The sequence below is a fragment of the Myotis daubentonii genome, chromosome 1 (genome assembly GCF_963259705.1).
Source record: "Myotis daubentonii chromosome 1, mMyoDau2.1, whole genome shotgun sequence".
Lineage (NCBI taxonomy): Eukaryota > Metazoa > Chordata > Mammalia > Chiroptera > Vespertilionidae > Myotis > Myotis daubentonii.
In genome coordinates, this window is record NC_081840.1 from 89,350,604 (window position 1) to 89,373,659 (window position 23,056).

Here is a 23,056-nt window from a genome sequence, read left to right on the forward strand (position 1 = left end):
AGAGAAAGACAGAGAGAAATATCCATGTGAGAGGAACACATTGATTGGTTGCCTCCTGCACATGCCCTGACCAGGGCCCAGGCCAGGGAGGAGGAGCCTACAATGGAGGTACATGTGCTCTTGACCCGAATAGAACCCAGGACCCTTCGGTCTGCAGGTCGACAAACTGGCTAGGTCTATTTACATTTTTAAATGAACAATTTTCATTTTTAAGGTAGTCAAGGCTATTTATTATTTTCTTTTATTTCTTTTATGCACATAAAAGTTTTCTCCATGTTGATGCAACAGCAGCTATATTTTCTTCTACTCATTTTGTTTTTACTTAAATGTTAGGTTTTACTTTTTGTTCCATCTGAAATTTATTTTGCTCTGTATTGTATAAAGTTAAAAAAAAATAAGCTTGGCCGTAGCCGGTTTGGCTCAGTAGATAGAGCATCGGCCTGCGGACTCAAGGGTCCCAGGTTCGATTCCGGTCAAGGGCATGTACCTGGGTTTCGGGCACATCCCCAGTGAAGGGCGTGCAGGAGGCAGCTGATCGATGTTTTTCTCTCATCGATGATTCTAACTCTCTATCCCTCTCCCTTCCTCTCTGTAAAAAAATCAATAAAATATATTAAAAATAATAATAATAAGTTGGTTTTTCCAAAGAGTTAATTAACTGTCCCAGCCCTCTCAATTTTTTTCTATATTATAAACACTATTAAAGTGAGTTTATTCTTTCAAAAAATATTTTTAAATATATTTTTATTGATTTCAGAGAGGAAGGGAGAGGGCAAGAGAGACAGAAACATCAATGATGAGAGAGAATCATTGATTGCCTCCTGCACACCCCCTACTGGGGATCAAGACCACTACCTGGGCAAGTGCCCTTAATCAGAATCGAACCTTGGACCCTTCAGTTTGTAAGCTGAAGCTCTGTCCACTGAGCAAAACCAGCTAGGGCTCAAAAAATATTAATTAGGCACACTCCAAAGATGAATCGGACCATTGAATAGCTTTCTTAAAAAATGAGTATTTATAGAAGTTCTCATCACCTTTTTCTTTAACACTTTTCTTATTTTCTTTGCTTGCTATATCCTAGATCAGCCGTGGGCAAACTACGGCCCGCGGGCCGGATCCGGCCCGTTTGAAATGAATAAAACTAAAAAAAAAAAAAAAAGGACCGTACCCTTTTATGTAATGATGTTTACTTTGAATTTATATTAGTTCACACAGACACTCCATCCATGCTTTTGTTCCGGCCCTCCGGTCCAGTTTAAGAACCCATTGTGGCCCTCGAGTCAAAAAGTTTGCCCACCCCTGTCCTAGATTCTCTTTTTTTAAAAAAATATTTTTTTATTGATTTCAGAGAGGGAGAAAGAGATAAAAACATTAGTGATGAGAGAGAATCATTTGATTGGCTGCCTCCTGCACACCCCCTATTGGGGATCAACCCACAACCCCAGGCATGTACCCTTGACTGGAATCGAACCCGGGACCCTCAGTCTATAGGCTGACACTCTGTCCATGGAGCCAAACTGGCTAGAGCCCTAGGTTCTCTTTTCTGCCAAGGGAAAAAAGTTAGACAAATATGTTTAAAATTGGTTATAATTCCTAACATCACATGCTATTTCAGATAGTGATTAATAAACAGGTGTCAGTTTAACATCTTTCCTAAACCCTGTTGTTGATAGAACTACTGCAGATCCATCAACCAGATCTTATCTAAGCATTGATTACTCAGTAAAGGCAAAGCCAAGATGAAATGGGCATTGGATATGGGGCACATCTTTGTCACACCATAAGTTTTAAACCCTGAAGAACAGACTCTTTTGACAAATCACAAAATGAACGTAGAATTTACATCTTGCATAGATTTAATTATTTTTCACAGATTTTATTATGTTTTATAAAAAACATCTCTTTTATTCATAGATCTTAGTTCATATAATTTACTCAGATTAGCCAGCTTTGATCAGAGAATCAGGGGCAGCTTTGCTTTTCATTTTCCTAAATGCTCCTATGAAGTAAATTTGCTGAAGCAGTTTTATTTATTCATTGCTGTTGCGTTGATCTCTTTTGCTTTCTGTCTCTTAAACACAGCAGCTATTCTCTAAAGCAAGCATGTCAAACTCAAAGGCTAACTCGGGCCAAATAAGGTTAAAGTTTATGTGGGCCGCAAAAAAACAAAAGCTTCAATTTTCATAAACATAGGTTTATTTCAGTAGAGACATGCTAAATACAAAGGGCTAAAATAAATGAGTAATCATTAACATAAAATAATAGAACATTTTAAGAAAAATTAATATTTTTTCTTGAACGTTAACCTACCAGACACTGAATAACTGCACAAATTAATAAGCGTAACGCAAATAAATCTATTTTTCTTATTCTCCGCAAGCGAAATATTTCCTGTTGCGCACACCAATTGGCTGCTAAAATACTCGCTGCTAGTATTAGTGGAGAGAAATGGTGTGCCTGCGAGTAAGGCGCGTAAGGGAAATGAATACAACATGATTATAGTAATCAGTCATTAGCAAGCATTGTAGTTCGTTATTAATAATTATGTATAACATGATATTGTAAAAATTAAGTTACGAAATTTTTATTAAAACGTTTCTTACCATTATATTGGCTGGGCCGCAAAAATATTCATTGTCGGCCATGAGTTTGACATGCTTGCTCTAAAGGAAACCTCTTATCCTGCCCCAGAGAGCTTCTCTTTCGTTGGCTGCTTCTTTTCCTGTGGAGTTTTGACTGTGTGTGTGGCAATTCATTGATAAATGGAGTTGGGTTATTTGTCTTACTATTCTCTGAAGCTGCTTGTTATTTTTAATAGTTTCTTAGATATATAAAAAATTTCAGGTTCTCTCAGACTCAGTCTTTCATATTCATTTATCAGCATCCAGACTCTTTCCTGATTAATCCCTATCTAAAAACACAGTTTTTTGTTCAGCATTCTCCCATATCACTCTAAAAATAGCTTATATTAATAGCTACTGGATAGTTTTGCTTATAGTGGCTCACAGGTATAACTAAAAGTATTAAGAAAAATCTTAGCCCTGAAGAAAGTTTCTTAAATATTTAATATAGAATTTCACTTACGCTTTCTCAAAGGTATACATATATATATATATATATATATAGAGAGAGAGAGAGAGAGAGAGAGAGAGAGAGAGAGAGAGAGAGAGAGAGAGATGATTGTGTTAGAGTGATAAGATTATAGGTGATTTTTTTCTTTTTATTTACTCAATTCATTAAACTCTCTATGATAACCTGATTGTATTACATTCTATATTGACTCAAAACCTTTTTTATTTTCAGGTGGTGACATGTCTAAGAATGTAAGCCAGTCACAGATGGCAAAATTGAATCAACAAATGGCCAAAATGATGGATCCAAGAGTTCTTCATCACATGGGTAAATACAAAGTTATTGTCAGTTGTTAAGAGTTGAGTTTTAATAAGCCTTCTGTTGGTGATATTGTGAAAATCTATTCAACAGATAGGTGATTTTAGGAAAATGACCATCTGAATTCTAAGTTGAATAGTTATAATAACGCCTATGTAAGCTGAAGTTTTATTCACTTCTCTGCTGCCATCTGTGTGATCTTTGAGCAAGCTACTTAATCATTTTTTTTAATGTTTTTATAGATTTCAGAGAGAGGGGTATAGAAACATCAATAATGAGAGAGACTCATTGATTGGCTGCCTCCTGCACGCCCCCCACTGGGAATTGAGCCCACAATTCATATGTGCCCTGACCGGGAATTGAACCATGACCTCCTGTTTCATAGGTCAGCGCACAACCTCTGAGCTACACTGGTCAGGCAATAAAAGGTTAATTCTTTCTGTAAGTCCTATGAAATAACCTTCTGCCCTCCCAAATTGATTATAATTTACAGTAAGACACTCTTGGACTTCCCAGAAGTTAAAATTTTTTGTTTAGATTTTTTACTTCTTACTGTATAACAGACACTCATTTCTAAGGTTTTTCAGTTATTATTTATTTCTCACCACTTGATGAGATAGATTCTTCATTCTCTTTTATAGATAAAGATACTGGTGAATATACAAAGTTTGAATTGATATGTTCTTTAAGGCTGATGACCAAATTGCAGTCAGAACCCAGTATATTTTTAGGGAATTAAAGTACTTATTAGGCAGAAGTAACAAATGTTTCAAGGTCTACTTAATAATGATCTGATTTTACTTTCTCTCTAGGTGGTATGGCAGGACTTCAGTCAATGATGAGGCAATTTCAACAGGGTGCTGCTGGCAATATGAAAGGCATGATGGGATTCAATAATATGTAAAGAAGATGCCTTAATATAAACTGACTCAGCTGATTACATTATTTGCTGAAACCTCAGAGTTTCCTCTTTTTGCAAATGGGGAAAAAAGTATTTTTCTTGCCTGTCTTGCCCTTTTTCTTTTCTCTTCTCATCGTTTCCACACCCTCCCCCTCCTTTTCTTCTTCCTTCCTTCCTTCTTTCCTCCTTCCCTTTGATATCAGGGAGGAATATGTGATTTTTGTGTAAATCATATTTTGCTTTAGATTTTCTTCTGTCAGTTTTTACCATCATAACACTTAAGTTAAACAAATCATGATGTAAAATTTTAGTACTTGAGTTTTTAATTGTTTCAAAGGCCAAGCATTACATTTGTAAACAGTCCTGGTCAGTAGTTACATAATTTCTCAATAAAAGTGCTATAAAATAAACTTCAAAGTTGTTGTAAGTTAAGGGTTTGTTAACTTTCTTTATGCTTTAAAATTATCAGTGCATCACAGACAGACAGAAAAATCAATATCTCTATGTCATTTAAAGCTATCCTTGGAAGTATACCTTTAATGGGAAATATGGTAGAATGTCATAACCATTAGTACTAGAAATTTTTGTTTAATTTAGAAAAATTAAGATAATTTTGCCATAGAAAATCTTACTGCTGCCATTTAAATTTAAATTTTGAATGTGGTTATAATTTATAATATAATGTTTTGTATATAACTTGCTTTTTTTAATCTCATATTTTTGAAGCCTTAATTGCAATACTTGATATTTTTGAAAAGCCAATTTTGTTTCTTACATACCAAAAGTGAGCTTGAAGAAACTGATATACTTAGATGACAATAGCTAATGTATAGACCTTCTAATGGAAAAGAATCCTATATAATAAAAGGCTAATATGCAAATAGACCAAACAGTGGAACAACTGAATAGCCGGTTGGTATGACATGCGCTGACCACCAAGGAGTGTGTGCGGGTCATGGCAGGCATTGGCCACGGTGGGATAGTGGAGCAAGTGAGCGGGGGTGCCAGACCAAGGCAGGGTGCCAGTCGCTGTCATTGGGGCAAGCCTCTGGTGGTTACTGAAAATTCTTTGCTCCCAAGCGCCACGGTCCCACCCGGCACTCGCACCTGCTACCAGTGCCGGCTCCACTCACACCCACTGCCAGCGCTGGCCCAGCTCACACCCGCAGCCAGTGCCAGAGCTGCTGCTCACACCCACTACTGGTGCCCGGCGCCAGTCCTAATCACTCAGCACCATCAGTGGGTGCGAGCAGCGGCTGCCGGCCCTGATTGCCCCTGAGGGCTTCTCCATCTCCCCCTGCTCCTGGGGACAATCAGGCAGCAGCCGCCACTCGCACCTGCTGCCAGCACCGGCCCTGCTTGCACCTGCTGCTGGCACCGGCACCAATCACTCCACGCCATCAGCGGGTGTGAGCACAAGCATGCGAGCGCTGTCAGCGTGGAAGCGGCAGTGGCGGGAGTGGGGCTGCCGGCAGACAGGACCAGGGTTTGTAGCAGGAGGGGTCGGTGGGGGAAGCAGAGGATGGGCTGAGACCCATCCCTGTGCCTACTACCGCAGCCTCGCGACCCACAGTTCCTTTCAAGGTGCACAATATATAAAAGTCTCTATATATAAAAGCCTAAGCAACTGGTCAACCCAACGACCCAACCGGTTGACTCATCGCTATGATGTGCACTGACCACCAGGGGGAAGACACTCAACGCAGGAGCTGTCCCCGGTGGTCAGTGCGCTCCCATAGCCTGGCGGCAGCCACTCCCTCCCTCAGTAGTCCGGCAGGTCCAATCTCTGGAGAACAGGCCAGGCACTGATGGACCGGTGCCATCAGCACGATCCTGACAGCACCGCTGACCTTCTGGAAGTTGGCCTCAGGCACTGCAGCTGCTTCCCATCCCTAGATGCTCTGCAAGGAAGAAACGATATAAAAACAGCCACCAGGTGGCTCCTGACAACTGGCGCGAACATCAGCGGGATGAATCTGGATCCCGGGCCAGCAGGGGCATCCCACCACTCGCCCACCTGCCCAGAGGGCTGATCATGTCCCAGCGCCCCCCACCCCCACCCCCAGCCCCCTCGGGATGGGCGCCAGACGCAGGGCTCACAGCTGGCGAGCACTGCTACAGTGATGCGAGCCTCTCCTGATTGGGACTGACTGGGCGCGAGCCCTTGGCAGGCACAGTGGTCGCCAGGATGAAAGGGAGCCGCAGACAGAAGCAGCAGGCCGCGTTGGGCAGGTTTCCGCCCGATCCCCACAGGCCACCCTGGGGGACCCCACCTGTGCCCGATTTCGTGAACCAGGCCTCTAATTGCAAGTATTAGGCTGTCACTGCTGTGTATTACAAATAATGAGACCATAACAAGTTTGATCCAGCTGCTGGTTACTTTGGATTGCCGAACAGTTCATTTAGTACATGGGTTTTGTTTTGTTTTTAAACCCTCACCTGATGTATATATGTTTTTATTGATTTTAAAGAGAGAGGAAGGGAGAGAAAGAGAGAAACATCCATCAGTTGCCTCTTGTATTTGTCCCGACCAGGAATCGATCCCGAAACCTTTTTGGTATATGAGACAACACTCCAACCAATTGAGCCACCTGGCCAGGGCTAGAACAATGGCTTTTAAATAAGTTATGGAATTGTTTTAAAATGCTAGAATAATTATGCCTATTTATTATTGACATCATGAAGATAGTAGATGTAGTGTAGTAGTGTATTTTGAACTAGGATCAAAGGACTGGTTAATGGTAGTAGGAGAGAGTGAAAGAAATAACTAGTTTTTATAGTACTAATTTTTTATGACAGGTGTTTTAAGGTCTCATAAGTCAAAGTATTTTTTAAATATATTTTTATTTATTTCAGAGAGGAAGGGAGATAGAATCATCAATGATGAGAGAGAGTCATTGATCAGCTGCCTCCTGCATGCTCCCCACTGGGGATCAAGCCCGCAACCTGAGCATGTGCCATGATGGGGAATTGAACCATAACCTCCTGGTTCATAGGACAATGTTCAACCACTGAGCCATTCTGGCCAGGCATAAGTCAAAGTATTTTTTTAAATATATTTTATTGTTTTTTTACAGAGAGGAAGGGAGAGGGACAGAGAGTCAGAAACATCAATGAGAGAGAAACATCAATCGGCTGCCTCCTGCATACCCCCTACTGAGGATGTGCCTGCAACCAAGGCACATGCCCTTGACCGGAATCGAACCCGGGACCCTTTAGTCCGCAGGCCGACGCTCTATCCACTAAGCCAAACCAATCAGGGCAGTCAAAGTATTTTTAAAAAATAATTACATAGCTCTAGCCTGTTTGGGTCAATGGATAGAGCATCGGCCTGTGGACTGAAGGGTCCTGGGTTTAATTCTGGTCAAGGGCACATGCTTGGGTTGCAGGCTCAATCCCCAGTAGAAGGTGTGCAGGAGGCAGCCAATCAGTGATTCTTTCTCATCATTGATGTTTCTATCTCTCTCTCCCTCTCCCTTCCTCTCTGAAATCAATACAAATATATTTTTAAGTGTCATTTGTGAACTAAAAAAAAAAAATTACATAAAGAATGCAACTGATTTTTCGTGTTTACTTGGTAAAGATTTTATATCCCACAAAGTTACTTTCACCAGCTAAAAACTAGAAAACCCTATAGAAGAACATCGTATACCTTATGAAAACTATGTATCCTGTTTCCGCAGAAATGTCATCACAAGATCCAGCTCTAGAAATTTGATAATTGAGAAAATTTTGTTCTCCACCTTAGTTTCTAATTAAACTGATGCTACTGCCTTTTCTGGGCATGCATTTTTGTGATTTCTATCTTCGGTGTACCACTTTTGCATTTTGACCAGAAAAGGAAATGATATACTTGGCCAAACTTTATGGCTTCAGGCATTGTTTTTAATATATTTGTTTCTGATGCAAAAATAACAGTGGCAAAGGACAACTAAAAGTCTAGAAACACCTTGTACCTTGTTCAGCTTCCAATTTCTCATTCCTATTCTGTAAAATGAGGGAATTAGAGAAGCTTTCTGAAATTCTGATTTTATTACTTCCGTAACCACGGATCTTTAGTTACAAAAGCTATCCTTCTGTTCTCACAATTTGTATCAGGAACTGATTTTTGACAGCGTAAGTACTACATACCAAAATTAAATTCTTTAATAATTTGAACACATTTTTATTTTTCGCTATTGTTAAAATTTTTTTTAACTTTTTGATGTTAAATTCCCGATTTAGACCACTAGCTAGATCTAATGTCATACAACATTTGATTCTCCCTGAATTTTATTAAAATTTTACTGAAATATATACATATATAAAATTAGGTATATAATTCCTTAAGTTACAATGCTTATGTAGTTATAAAACAAAAACACCCTTAGAAATGAATTATCGACAAACTATAACAAGAAAGGGCAAATTAACAGTGTGATATGATGGATATCAATATTCTGGAATTATTATCTACAGACATCACAGTTATACAAAGGATCATACTAGAATACTATGAAAGACTATATGCCACCAAATTCAATAACCTAGAAGAAATGGCTAAGTTCCTAGAAATATATAACCTTCCTAGACTGAATCAGGAAGAACTGGAAAATAGACCAGTCAGCAGTGGGGAAATTAAAACCACCATGAAAAACATCCCCAAAAATAAAAGTCCAGGACACCATGGTTTCACAAAAGAATTCAAAGTGAATTCTACCAAACATTCAAAGAAGATTTGAAACTAATCCTTCTCAAACTCTTCCAAAATATTGAAGAAGAGGCAATACTTTCTAATAAATTTTATGAGGCCAACATAACCCTGATACCAAAACCTGACAAGGATAACACCAAAGAAAATACAGAACAATATCTCTGATGAATGCAGATGCAAAAATCCCAAACAATACTAGCCAATTGAATACAATAATGCATCACAATCAAGTGGGGTTCATTCCAGGGGCACAAGGATGGTTCAACAGGCAAATCAATCAATGTAATATACCACATTAACAAAGGGATAAAAATCATATAATCTTATCAGTAGATGTGGAAAAAGCATTTGATAAGATAAAATATCCATTTATGATTAAAACACTCAATAAAATAGGTATAGAAGGAAAGCATCTCAACATAGTGAAGGCCATATAAGACAAATCCTCAACCATACTCCATGGTGAAAACAAAGCTTTTCCTCTAAAATCAGAAACAAGACAAGGATGCCACTCTCATCACTCTTATTCAACATACTTCTGGAAGTCCTAGCCAGAACAATCAGGCAAGAGAAGGAAAAAAAAGTCATCCAAATTGGGAAGGAAGAAGTAAAAGTGTCACTACCTGCAGATGACATGTTTCTGTACATAAAAATCCTGAAGATTCCACCAAAAAAAAAAACTATTAGAAACAATAAACAAATACAGTAAAGTTGCAGGATACCAAATTTAATGTACAAAACTCCACTGCTTTCCTATATGCTAACAACAAAACTTCAGGAAAAACGAAACACAAAAAACAATTCCGTTTGTAATTGCAATCAATAGAATAAAACACCTAGAAATAAACTTAACAAAGGATGTAAAATACCTGTATACTGAAAACTACAAAGTATTATTAAAAGAAGTTGAAAAGGTCCAGCTGGTGTGGTACAGTGGTTGAGCACAACCTATGAACCAGGAGATCACAGTTCGATTCCTGGTCAGGACACATGCCTGGGTTGTGGGCTCGATCCCCAGTGTGGACCATGTAGAAGCAGCCAATCAATGATTCTCTCTCATCATTGATGTTTCTAAGTCTCTCCCTCTCCCTCTCTCTCTGAAATCAATTAAGAAAAAACATTAAAAAAAGATTGAAAAGGATACAACAAAATGGAAATATATTTCGTGCTCATGGACTAGAAAAAACAACGTAGTTAAAATGGTAATATACATATACACACATATACATACAAACAATACATTACAGTTTTATGGCATAATTTTTTTGGAAAAAAAGTTTCTTCGTGTAGTAAAAGTGATTTTAGAGTGTTACATAAACCATTTTTATTCAAATAAATACAGTATTTTATAATGTGAGAGGCTAAGTTCTGATAGCAGTCATATTCTATTAATCTTGAATAGGAATATAATGTCACGTAGCTAAAATTTTCTATTACCCAAAGCAACATACAGATTCAATGTAATCCTCATTAAAATCCCAATGTAATTTTTAAAAAATAGAAGAAAATAATCATCATATTATTATGGAATCACTAAATACCTCAAATAGCCAAAGCAATCTTGAAAAAAAAAAAAGAATGTAGCTGGAGGTATCACAATACCTGACTTTAAATTATACTACAGAGCTACAATAATCAAAACAATGTGCTGTTGGCAAAAAATATAGATACACAGATCCATGGAGCAGAATTGAGAGCCCAGAAATAAAACCACATGTATATGGGCAGATAATTTTTGACAAATGAGCAGAAACACACAATGGAGAAGAGAAAGCCTCTTCATTAAATGGTGCTGGGAAAACTGGAAAGCCACATGCAAAAGAATGATTACAGTTTGCCCCCATATACAATATTCAAAATTGATCAAAGACCTAAATACCAGAGCTGAAACAAATTACATAGAAGAAAACATAGGTACTAAACTTATAAACCTTGGTCACAGAGAGCAAAGGTACGGTAGTAAAGGCTAAAATAAGTGAATCTGGCTATATCAAACTAAAAAGCTTCTGCACAGCAAAAGAAACCGACAACGAAACAAAAAGACAACCGACCTAATGGGAGAGGATATTTGCCAACAACCATTCTGACAAAGGTTTAATAACCAAAATATAAAGATCTCATAAAACTCAATGCCAAACAAACAAACTATGCAATTAAAAAATGGGCAAACAAGTGATGGTGAGGTTGTGGAGAAAAGGGAAACCTGATACCCTGCTGGTGGGAATGCAGACTGGTGCAACCACTATGGAAGACAGTATGGAGTTTCCTCAAAAAACTAAAAATGGAACTCCCATTTGACCCCGTGATCCCACTTCTAGGAATATATCCTAAGAAATCAGAAACACCAATCAGAAAGAATATATGAACCCCTATGTTTATAGCAGCACAATTTACAATAGCTAAGATTTGGAAACAGCCCAAGTGCCCATCACAGATGAGTGGATAAAAAAGTTGTGGTACATTTACACAATGGAATACTATGCTGCTGTAAAAAAGGAAGAAGTCTTACCATTTGCAACAGCATGGATGGACCTGGAGAGCATTATGCTAAGGGAAATAAGCCAGTCAGAGAAAGATAAGTATAACATGATCTCATTCACATGTGGAATCTAATTAACAAAATAAACTGATGAACAAAATAGATCCAGAGACATATAAGCATGGAACAGACTTATGAACTTCAGAGGGAAGGCAGGGTGGGTGGGTAGAAAGAGATCAACCAAAGAACTTGTATGCATATATGCATAATCCGTGGATACAGACAATAGGGTGGTGAAGGCCTGAGGTGGGGGGGAGTGGGTAAGAAGAGGTCAAGGAGGGAAAAAGGACATATGTAATATTTTCAACAATAAAGATGTAAAAAATAAAATAAATATACCCTTTTAAAAAATATAAATATACCCTTTAAAAAAAATGGGAAGAAGGCCTGAACAGACACCTCTCCCAAGAAGACATAAAAATGGCCAATTTATCTAATTTAATAAAAGAGAAACATGCAAATAGACCGCACCTCCACTACGCCCCAAGCCACACCCACTAGTCAGAGCAACTATATGCAAATTAACCCAACCAACATGGTGGCTGTCAGCCACGGAGCTGGAGCAAGCAGGAGGCATGGTTGCCCCGGTGATGGAGGAAGCCAAGGTTCCCGACTGCCCTGGCCAGCTGTGGCCTCCTCTCAAGGCAACAAAGTTTCAATTATAGAAGATAAATAAATCCCACATACCTGCTTCCAGACAGCCTCCACTGGAAGCTTGGGTTTCTGGGGACCGTGGCCAGCCTACAAACAGCCATCAGCCCCTCACCCCGGATGGCCACACCCTCATGGGGTGAGGGTCCCTGCTGGGGGGCTTAACCAGCCTTCAAACAGCCATCAGCCCCTCACCCAGACAGGCCAGGAACCCCAGCAGGACCCCCCACCCTGATCCAGGACACCCTTCAGGGCAAAACCAGCTGGCCCCCACCCATGCACCAGGCCTCTATCCTATATAATAAAAGGATAATATGCAAATTGATCCTAACAGCAGAATGACTGGGAATGACTGGTCACTATGACACACACTGACCACCAGGTGGCAGATGCTCAATGTAGGAGCTGGCCCCTGGTGGTCAGTGCGCTCCCACAGGGGGAGCTCTGCTCAGCCACAGCCAGGCTGACGGCTGCCAGTACAACAGTGGTGGTGGGAGCCTCTCCCACCTCCTCAGCAGCACTAAGGATGTCCGACTGCAGCTTAGCCCTGGTTCCCACTGGCAAGTGGACATCCCCTGAGGGTTCCCGGGCTGCCAGAGGAATGTGTGACTGCCAGCTTAGGCCCAATCCCCCAGCGAGTGGGCCTAAGCCAGCAGGTGGTCATCCCCCGAGGGGTCCCAGACTGCAAGAGGACACAGGCCGGGCTGAGGGACCACCCCCCCCCCCGAGTGCACAAATTTTTGTGCACCGGGCCTCTAGTATATCCTATCTAATAAAAGAGAAACATGGTAATTAGCGTATGACCGCTATCCTTCCCATTGGCTAATCAGGGCAATATGCAAATCAACTGCCAGCCAAGATGGCGGCCGGCAGCCAGGCAGCTTGAAACTAACATGAGGCTTGCTTGTTTCAGTGACGGAGGAAACCAACGTTCCCCGCCTGCCTTGCAGGCCTCTGAGCCTGCAGTTTGAAACATTGTAACAAATATAGAAGCTAAACAAAACCTTAGAAACCTGCTTTCAGCGAGCCAGGATCTCAGAGCTGGAGTTATACATTGTTTCGATTATAGAACCCAAACAAACCAGATACCTGCTTTCAGCAGCTGAGCCTCAGAGCTGGAGCCAGAGCTAAAGCTGGCCCAGAATAAAAAAAATGAAAAAAAGGAGCAGTTGGGAGCTTCAGCCCTCAGCCCCTCACCCAGACTGGCCAGTCACCCCAGTGGGGACCCCCACTCTGAAGGGTGTGTGACCAGCTGCAAACAGCCATCACCCCCTCACCCAGGCTGGCCAGGCACCCCAGTGGGGACACCCACCCTGATCCAGGACACCCTTCAGGGCAAACCAGCCAGCCCCACCCATGCACCAGGCCTCTATCCTATATACTAAAAGGGTAATATGCCTCCCAGCACCGGGATCAGCGGAGCCACGAGGCCTCCCGGCACCAGGATCAGCGTGACAGGGGGCAGCACCCAAACCCCCTGATCGCCCTGCAGCTCTGTGTGTGACAGGGGGTGGGGCCACAACCTCTCTATCCGCCCTGCTCTGTTCGTGACAGAGGAAGGTGCCCCAACCTCCTGATCAGCCCTGTTCTGTGTCTGATATGGGGGAGCTCCCCAACCCCCTGATCACCCTGTGGCTCTGTGTGTGACAGGGTGCAGCACCCCAACCCTTGATTGGCCCTGATCTGTGTGTGACAGGGTGCAGCGCCCCAACCCCTCCCCCCCACGGGCCCTGCTCTGTGTGTGATAGGGTAGAGCCATAACCTCCCCATTGGCCCTGCCCTGAGTGTGATAGTGGTGGCACCCCAATCCCCTGATGGGCCCTGCTCTGTGGGTGATAGAGGGCGGCGCCCCAACCCCCTGATCCGCCCTGCTCTGTGTGTGACAGGGGGCGGTGCCCCAACTCCCCTATCGGCCATACTCTGTGCGTGACAGGGGGGAGCTCCTCAACCCCCTGATCGACCCTGCTCTGTGCGTGACAGGGCCCGGAGCCCCAACCCCCCTGATGGGCCCTGCTCTGTGCGTGACAGGGTGCAGCGCCCCAACCCCCGGATTGGCCCTACCCTGAGCATGACTGAGGGTGGCATCGCAACCTCCCGATCTGCCCTGCTCTGTGCATGACAGGGGGTGGCGCCCCAACTCCCCAATCGGCCCTGCTTTGAGCCCGACTAGGGGCTGCACCTAGGGATTGGGCCTGCCCTCTGCCACCCGGGAGCAGGCCTTAGCCAGCAGGGCATTATCTCCCGAGCGGTCCCAGACTGCGAGAGGGCACAGGCCGGGCTGAGGGACCCTCCTTCCCCCTGCGTGCACAAATTTTTGTGCACCGGGCCTCTAGTCTAATCTAATAATAGACAAACAGGGTAATTGACTGTACTTTTGCTACGCCTCCCATTGGCTAATCAGCATGATATCCAAATTAACCGCCAACAAAGATGGCAGTTAATTTGCATATGTAGGCTCCAAGCGTCGGAGCGATGACTGAAGGTGAGTCGGAGCCGTGAAGATGGAAGTCGGGAGGCAGCTCCAGCCGGAGCAAAGGCCTGGGCCCTGGGTACTGGAGGAAAACCAGTGCCAGCAGCCAAGAGAGGGAAGGCCTATTGCACGAATCTCTTCATGCAACAGGCCTCTAGTATATATATATAAAAGCCTAAGCAACCATTACGACCAAACGACCAGAATGACCGGAACAACCGGAATGACTGGTCGACTAGTCGCTATGATGTGCACTGATACTCAATGCAGGAGTTGCCCCCTAGTGGTCAGTGTGCTCCCACAGTGGGAGCACCACTCAGCTAGAAGCTGGGCTCATGGCTGGCAAGTGCAGCTGCCGAGCAGCAGAGACAGGCACAGCAGGGCTGGGATGAATGGGAGCAGCGTGGCGCCCTGCCCAGGCTCAGGCTCCTCCCCAACTGCCTGCTGCTTAGCGCACTGCTACATCCCTCATACCTCAAAAGCCTGCAGTTACAATCTCTGGGGAACAGTTGAAGCGCAGACATTTGGAGTAACCAGGAGGAGCCTGATATCGCAGCTGGGCTCCTGGAACTCTGCCTCTGGCATCGATCCAATTTTAGTATATGTGCTGCCGAAGCGAGCACTGCCTCTGGCATCGAGATCAAATCTCATCCCTTACTGATTGCCCCGGAGCTACAGAGGAAAGCAGCAATATAACAGTGGCCACAGGGTGGCGACTGACAATCGGGGTAAAAGTCAAAGAGAGATGGATCTGAAGGGTGGGGATGTGGGCAAAAGAGCACACCTGCCCCCCAAGATCCTCAACTTTGTATTTTTCACCTTGGAGCATCTCTTATCTGGCTCCAAGCGGTGGAAAGTGTCCAACATGGCCCAGGGCATCCACTGGGGACCTCCCAGCCGGCAAGGCATGACCCTGGCTGCAAAAGGGACATTTGGAAATATTTTTTCAGAAAGCTGCAGAGAGGAGGACAGACTCCCCACATGACTTCCCAGCAGCTCATGGGGACGTGGAAACTCCCCAGGCACACGGGCTCTTGGTTTCCTTTCAATGTGCACGAATCTGTGCACCAGGCCACTAGTATGTAAAGATATTCAACTTCACTGACTCTTAGGGAAATGAAAATCAAAATTACAATGAGATATCACTTCACACCTGTTAGAATACCTGTTATTAACAAGACAGGTAATGACAAGTGCTGGAGAGGCTGTGGAGAAAAGGGAATCCTCATTCACTGCTGGTGGGAATGTAGGCTGGTACAGCCACTATGGGAAAACAGTATGGCAGTTCCTTAAAAAACTAAGAATAGGGTTATCATTTGACCCAGCAATCCTCTCCTGGGTATCTACCCCCAAAATTCTAAATTATGTGTGCACAAAGGTATATGCACCCCTATGTTCATTGCAGCACTATTCACAGTGGCCAAAATATGGAAACAACCAATGTGTCTTTCAATAGATCAGCGGTTCCCAACCTGTGGGTCGCGACCCCTTTGGGGGTCGAACAACCTTTTCACAGGGGTCGCCTAAGACCATCGGAAAACACATATATAATTACATATTGTTTTTGTGATTAATCACTATGCTTTAATTATGTCCAATTTGTAACAAGGAAAATACATCCTGCATATCAGATATTTACATTACGATTCATAAGAGTAGCAAAATTACAGTTATGAAGTAGCAACGAAAATAATTTTATGGTTGGGGGTCACCACATGAGGAACTGTATTAAAGGGTCACGGCATTAGGAAGGTTGAGAACCACTGCAATAGATGATTGGATAAAGGAGAAGAGAAGTGGTACAAATATACAACAGACTACTACTCAGCCATGAGGAAAGTTGACCTACTGCCATTTTGGACAACATGGATGGAATTTGAGAATATTATGCTAAGTGAAGTCAGTCAGAGAAAGTTAAGAACCGTATGATTTTACTCATATGTGGGACATGAAACTGAAACTCATGGACACAGATAACAGTGTGGTGGTTATCAGAGGGAAGCGGGTGGTGGGGATTGGAGGGTCCTTAATATATGGTGACAGAAGATCGTTTGACTTTGGGTGGTGGGCACACTGCAGTATACACAATTTGTATCATGGAAACGTACACTTGAAACCTATATGATCCTATTAACCAATATCACCCCAATAAATTTAATTTAAAAATAAAATTCTGCTTTAAATCCCAATTACTATGCTCTGAAGATTAAGCCATTGCATGAAGATTGAACCAAGTATCCTCTTTGCTTCTGAGCCATGAGTTAACCAGAATGAATTTAGATCAGGTGTTGGGGGGTTATTTAAATTTTACTTCTAGATGAGTTGTGTAGTCTACGGCTTGTTATTTTTGTAAAATAGTTATTGATATAATGTGAAATTTTATGGCCGTATTCCCCCATGCTTTGTCATTACAGGTAGGTAACAGTTTATTGGTGCTTAGTGTTGAACAGTTGCTAACTCAAGACTCTAGGCCAGGGGTGGGGAAACGTTTTCCTGCCAAGGGCTATTTGAATATTTATAACATCATTTGCAGACCATACAAAATTATCAACTTAAAAATAAGCCTGTTTAAAAATATTTGATCAAACATTTAATTAACTTACGCCTAATTCCTTGACAGGCCCAGACCAAATGATTTCATGGGCCTTATGCAGTCTGAAGTTGGGCATTTCCCACCACTATTCTAAGCCCAATTCCTCCCTTCTGACCTTTTTCTGTAATACTAGAGGTCTGATGCACAAAATTCGTGCAAGGGGCTCGGCCCTAGCAGCCCCGGCTTCGTCCAGAAGGACGTCCGGAACGACATCCAGAAGGTTGTTCAGCTGTCCGGTCTAATTAGCATATTATGCTTTCATTATTATAGATAGGCATATTGAATAGAAGGTAATTTTGAAAACTTTTAAAGTGAAAAGATACCTTGTAAGCTGATAATTATGGCACATTTTCTTTGATAACATTAATGTAATGCCACACAAATTTTTTAAATTTGGCATGCCTATCGTACTGTTTGCAATTCTCTCGGTACTTTCCATTTGAAACTATTTGAACAGCATGCTATATCTTTAGCTTCACTTAGCTTAATGGGTTCTCTCTTTAGCCTAAAACAGTGATTTTCAACCGGTGTGTCACAAGAATTTTTAAAATATGAAATACCTGACTACTTAGTCAGGTACACTGACCTCCTTTCCCTTAGATTGACAAATTAAAAAATGACAACAGCCAACACAATAGTCGTCCGGTGTGAATGGCCTGTCTTAAACCATAAATGTATAGGTCATATAATAGAGTTTCCTCTTATTGGTCACGTTGCATAATAAGGTTTGATTGGTTAATTTTTGGTACCAGAAATCCTTATATACAAGTATAGACACCTGATTTTTTTTAAAAAAGTCAATTTGAAGCAAAAAGGATAGGCAATTACTTTTTTTTTTTTTTGCAAATCTGTTAAAATTATACCAATTTTTTTGACAGATCTGCAAAATATATATTTTTTGGTGTGCTGCAGAATTTTAGTAATTGGTTTATGTGATGAAAAAGATTGAAAATCACTGGCCTACAACAATGCATTTCTCAGTAGCAATTGTATCATAAATGGAAAAATAGTCAGGAAGTTACACAACAGTACTTGCTTTAAGAGGGATAATTCAGCCAACGCTGACAGTAAGAAAACCCCCTACCTGACACTGCTGCTAAGGGTTTTTCCTACTTAGGGAAAGCAGAAGGGAATAATATCCTGTAACTGAGACCTATTTTTCTTAAGCAACATATGGTAAAGTTTTGTGAGCCTCTTTCCAGAGAAAGTTCCCAAATCTGCAACAAGGGAGAAGAACATGTAATGTCTGCCTATCTGCATAGTTTATAAATCATGCTTGCTTGATTTTTACATTTCCTAATATAATTGGGGAAATTGGCTCCTCAGTGGCCCAGAGGAGGTAGGAGTTGTTATTGGATATATTCATGAGCCCGTAATTTTGACTGGGAAATCATTTGAGTGGTTCAGAATTTCATTTCTGGCAGAAGTGGTGCAAGAAATAGCCTATTTCTTGACACTATGTTTACTAGGAAATGCAGGGAGTGTGAAATCCTTCAGTTGATACATGTACTTTGATTTTCTGCAGTTTTCTTCTTATTGTTTTTATTTTATTTATTTATTTTTTAAAATATATTTTATTGATTTTCTACAGAGAGAAAGGGCGAGGGACAGAGAGCTAGAAACATCGATGAGAGAGAAACATCGATCAGCTGCCTCCTGCACACCCCCCACTGGGGATATGTCCGCAACCAAGGCACATGCCCTTGACCGGAATCGAACCTGGGCCTCTTCAGTCCCTAGGCCGATGCTCTATCCACTGAGCCAAACCGGCCAGGACCTTATTGTTTTTAAAAGACACAATGGATGATCTTGCCCCAAGAAGAAAGGTATCCTTACTGGTGGAAATCCTTATTAAATCTTTATATTTGTTTTTTATTGTACAAAGATCCTAGGTTTCTACAGACTTCAGATTATGATGCACAGGTCTTCAACCTTGAGATTACTGCATTTCGGCATTGTGTACAAAGAAACTAATATTTTATGACTTAATGCCATATACAGAATTCTGGTAGTTGAATGTCAATAGTATATTCTCATGACAACAAACCTGACCAAATTTCAATTAAAACAAATGTATTCACATAACATCAAATAAAACAAGTTTACTTGGTATTTTCATTTGTTTCTTACATATAGGGACTTAAAGTGTACAAATGGCTATTACTTACAATAGACTTAAAAATGTACACACTTTACTAATTTCCATGCAAATCATTCCAAATATCGCACGTCCTTTTGGTCTAAGAATTGCCTGCCTTCCTACTAGCCTATTTTCTGACATATTCATTCTCAAAGGGGCAGTGTCGCTGAGGATAAGCTCTGGAATCAGGCTGCCTGGGTTTCAATCTTTGCTCTGCTGCTTACCTATCAGCTGCATCCTTCCACAAGTTACTAAGCCTTTGCTCATCTGTAAAATATTGGTGATTATAATAATACTAGAGGCCCGGTGCATGAAAATTCATGCACTAGAGGGGAGGTTCCTCAGCCTGGCCTGCCCCCTCTCACAGTCCAGGAGCCCTCAGGGGCAGGAGGCAACCTGGTGATCAGGGGAAGGCAACACCCCAGCACACCTCTGCTGCTGCCACTGCCGGCAGCTCAAACCTCGGCCGGCCCTGGTTACCTGAGCCTCAGGCGGCTCTGGGCGGCTGGGCAGTCGCCATCCGAGGCTTGCCTATGCCTCAGGCCGGCCCTGGGTGGCTGGGGGGCCAAGGAGACTGGGGGGCTCTGGAGGTAGACACACAGCAAGGCCAGGGGCCTGCTGCCCCAGCAGGGCTGAGGGGACTAGGTGCTGCCATCTTGTGGCTGTGGGCGCCATCATATTTGAGGGTGGGACAGTCAATTAGCATATTCCCTCCTTATTAGCTGTGGGTGCTGCCATCTTTGCAACAGCATGAGGGTCAATTAGCATATTCCCTCTTTATTAGATAGGATCTCAGAGCTGTGAGAAAGAGTTAATTAAGGAAAGCCCTTATCATAGTACCTAGCATATTGGGCTCCATAAGTGAAGCCACTACTGTCAACAATGTCTTTATGCTTAAAATCAACTTAATGTGCATTTTTACCACCTTATTTTTGTGCATGAATGATGATGAAAATATATCTCCCTATTTGAGGGATGGGATTACCTTAAAAATAAGCTCTAGCCTTAACTGGTTTGGCTCAGTGGACAGAGTGTCGGCCTGTGGACTGAAGGGTCCCGGGTTCGATTCCGGCCAAGGACATGTACCTTGGTTGTGGGCACATCCTCAGTAGGGGGTGTGCAGGAGGCAGCTGATTGATGTTTCTTTCTCATTGATGTTTCTGGCTCTCTATCCCTCTCCCTTCTTCTCTGTAAAAAATCAATAAAATGTATTTAAAAAAATAAGATCTACTAAAATATGTATGTAACTATCCTATATAATAAAAGAGAAACATGTAAATTGACTGTCCCTCTGCTATGCTCACCAGCCACTCAGGAGTGAGTATGCAAATTAACCTGACAAAGATGGCAGGTTAATTTGCATCCACAGGCACTGGGTGGAGAGCAGAGCGGGAGAGTTGGAGGCTTGGGGGGGACGTGGCTCCCTCGGGCCCTCCTAGTAGCACGGGGACCACAAGGAATTCTGGGAATAGTAGTTCTGATGGCAGCCCCAGAACCGGAAGTGGAAGCCCAGAGTGAGAGGAGCACCAGGAATGCTGGGAATTGTAGTTCTGGTGGCAGATGGATCTCCTAGACACTAGAGCAGCGGTTCTCAACCTGTGGGTCACGACCCCTTTGGCAGTCGAACAACCCTTTCACAGGGGTCGCCTAAGACCATCCTGCATATCAGATATTTACATTACGATTCATAACAGTAGCAACATTACATTTATGAAGTAGCAATGAAAATAATTTTATGGTTGGGTCACAACATGAGGAACTGTATTTAAAGGGCCAGAAGGTTGAGAACCACTGCACTAGAGCAAAGTGAGCCTGGAGCAAGTTACTGCTGCAGTGGGGAATGGAGGGAAAGCAAAGGTAAGAGACATAAGTAAAATCAGAGTGTCTAGGAAAAATTAAAGGGAAGATAGCCTAAAACTTCCAGGAAATTTCCACCAATGAAGCAAAGAAAAAAATAAAGCCTCTATTATTTTGTGAGCAACAAACCAAACTGGGTTGGGGGAGGGTCTCAGACAATTCACTCATATGATTGCAAAGACAGACAGAAGCTCCCGGATTGGAGAGGGCTCCCCTGAGGGCTCCCAGATTGGAGAGGGTGCAGGTCAGGCTGAGGGACCTATACAACCCCCAGTGCATGAATGTTGTGCACTGGGCCTCTAGTGTCAAAATAACAAGAAAGTCTTGTTTTTTTTAAATTTGATGGACAGTCCTGGTTATTGAATTTTATTCAGCTTTGTTTTCCAGCCTTTCACAGAAATAGATCCAAGTTTATCTATTTAGCTCTGTATGTATTATTAAATGATAAAGTTAGACCACAATTATGTTTTCAAGTAGATAAATTAAAGTGATAACCTGAATTTATTTTTTGTCATAGTGATACAACTTACACCATAAAGTGAAAGAAGGAGAGATTTGGCATGTTGCTCTGTTGTCCATTTTTAGTTGACCTGTAACAGTCTGGAAATAATCACAAAAATGTAAATGCCCAAACTAAAACCATTAGAATTTCTATGCTTTTCTGTTGCCATGAATTGTTTGTCTGTAATAGACTGCTCTTCAATTGTATATTTGTGTTAAAGATAACTCTTCTTAGAAAATACTTCCAGTTCATATTTGAATATGACTTGCATTTTAAATTTCCATTAAACTTATAAACCATGAAAATCAGTTCTGCTTCAGCAGTGAAAATTGTAATTCAATGTTTAATTGCCAATTTGTGAAATAAAATAATGCATTTATAAACATTCCACAAATTTTTAATGATTGTTGATTACCCTTCTTGCCACTATGAGGAACGAGATTTTGAATAGATGTAATGTAGAGCTATCTTGTTTATGAAAGTCAATTCATGTAGTCTTTAACAATTGGCTATTTTTTTTCCAATTTATTGCAGTTTGTTTTTGCCATTTTAGACGGAGTCAAACCCTGATGCATGCCACTAGACAGCATTAGATCATGTTAATAAAATGTGTTTACCCCAGCAATAAGCTAATTTGATTTTATTACTGGAATACAGATTATGAATTTCAAACCATTGTTTAAAATGTAGATGGTTTTCAAATCACCAACTTTATTTTTAAGGTTTTTGGTTTGTTGTTTTAGATCATCATAGTTATAGCAGGATAGAAAGTGTACAGCAATATTAAGCAGAGAGTAAGAAAAAAAAGAACTTTTGCACAGGAGAGAAAGTAATATTTACGGTTCTAGGGGTGTTCTGCCCTCTGGCTGCTCTTGCCATGCTGCAGAACAGATACTCTACCTAGGACTTACCTTTGCGGACCATTTCTGAATTTTTACTGGCATGAAAATGCAACTTAAAATACCAAACGAACTCCACAATCCTTGGCCAAAATAATGTATTTTATATTTGACCTTTTCGTGAAAACTTCCATACTAAAATTACAATAAAAAGTCATTTAGCTGGAAATGCCCCCAACTAGTTTAAGTAATGCAATAATCATTACAATCATGACTTTTTAATTTGGTTGAACACTGGGAAAATGGGAAAAGTCTAGGATGTCTACACACACACACACACACACTCAAACCATTTGTCAAAATGGAAGCTTGCTGTTGCCCTTTGCTTTTCTTCAGGTCTCCCTTGTCCACAGTGACCTTTCACTATCTCAGACACGTGTAAGGGCAATTCACCCTCGGGGCTTTTCTGTCAAGGCTATTT

General features: G+C 41.8%; 1 protein-coding gene across 2 annotated transcripts in view; it reads left to right on the top strand.

Moving 5' to 3' along the window:
• Window positions 1-23,056, top strand: part of LOC132241642 (signal recognition particle subunit SRP54) — a 92,307-nt gene that overhangs the window by 43,843 nt on the left and 25,408 nt on the right. The window contains exons 15-16 of one of the 2 annotated variants that reach the window (XM_059710600.1): window positions 3,304-3,399; window positions 4,203-4,723. In XM_059710600.1, coding sequence (XP_059566583.1) covers window positions 3,304-3,399; window positions 4,203-4,294 — 188 coding nt within the window. In that variant the 3' untranslated portion in view covers window positions 4,295-4,723. Of the gene's footprint in view, window positions 1-3,303; window positions 3,400-4,202; window positions 4,724-23,056 lie in introns of those variants that run through there. The other variant, XM_059710606.1, reaches the window with a different exon arrangement.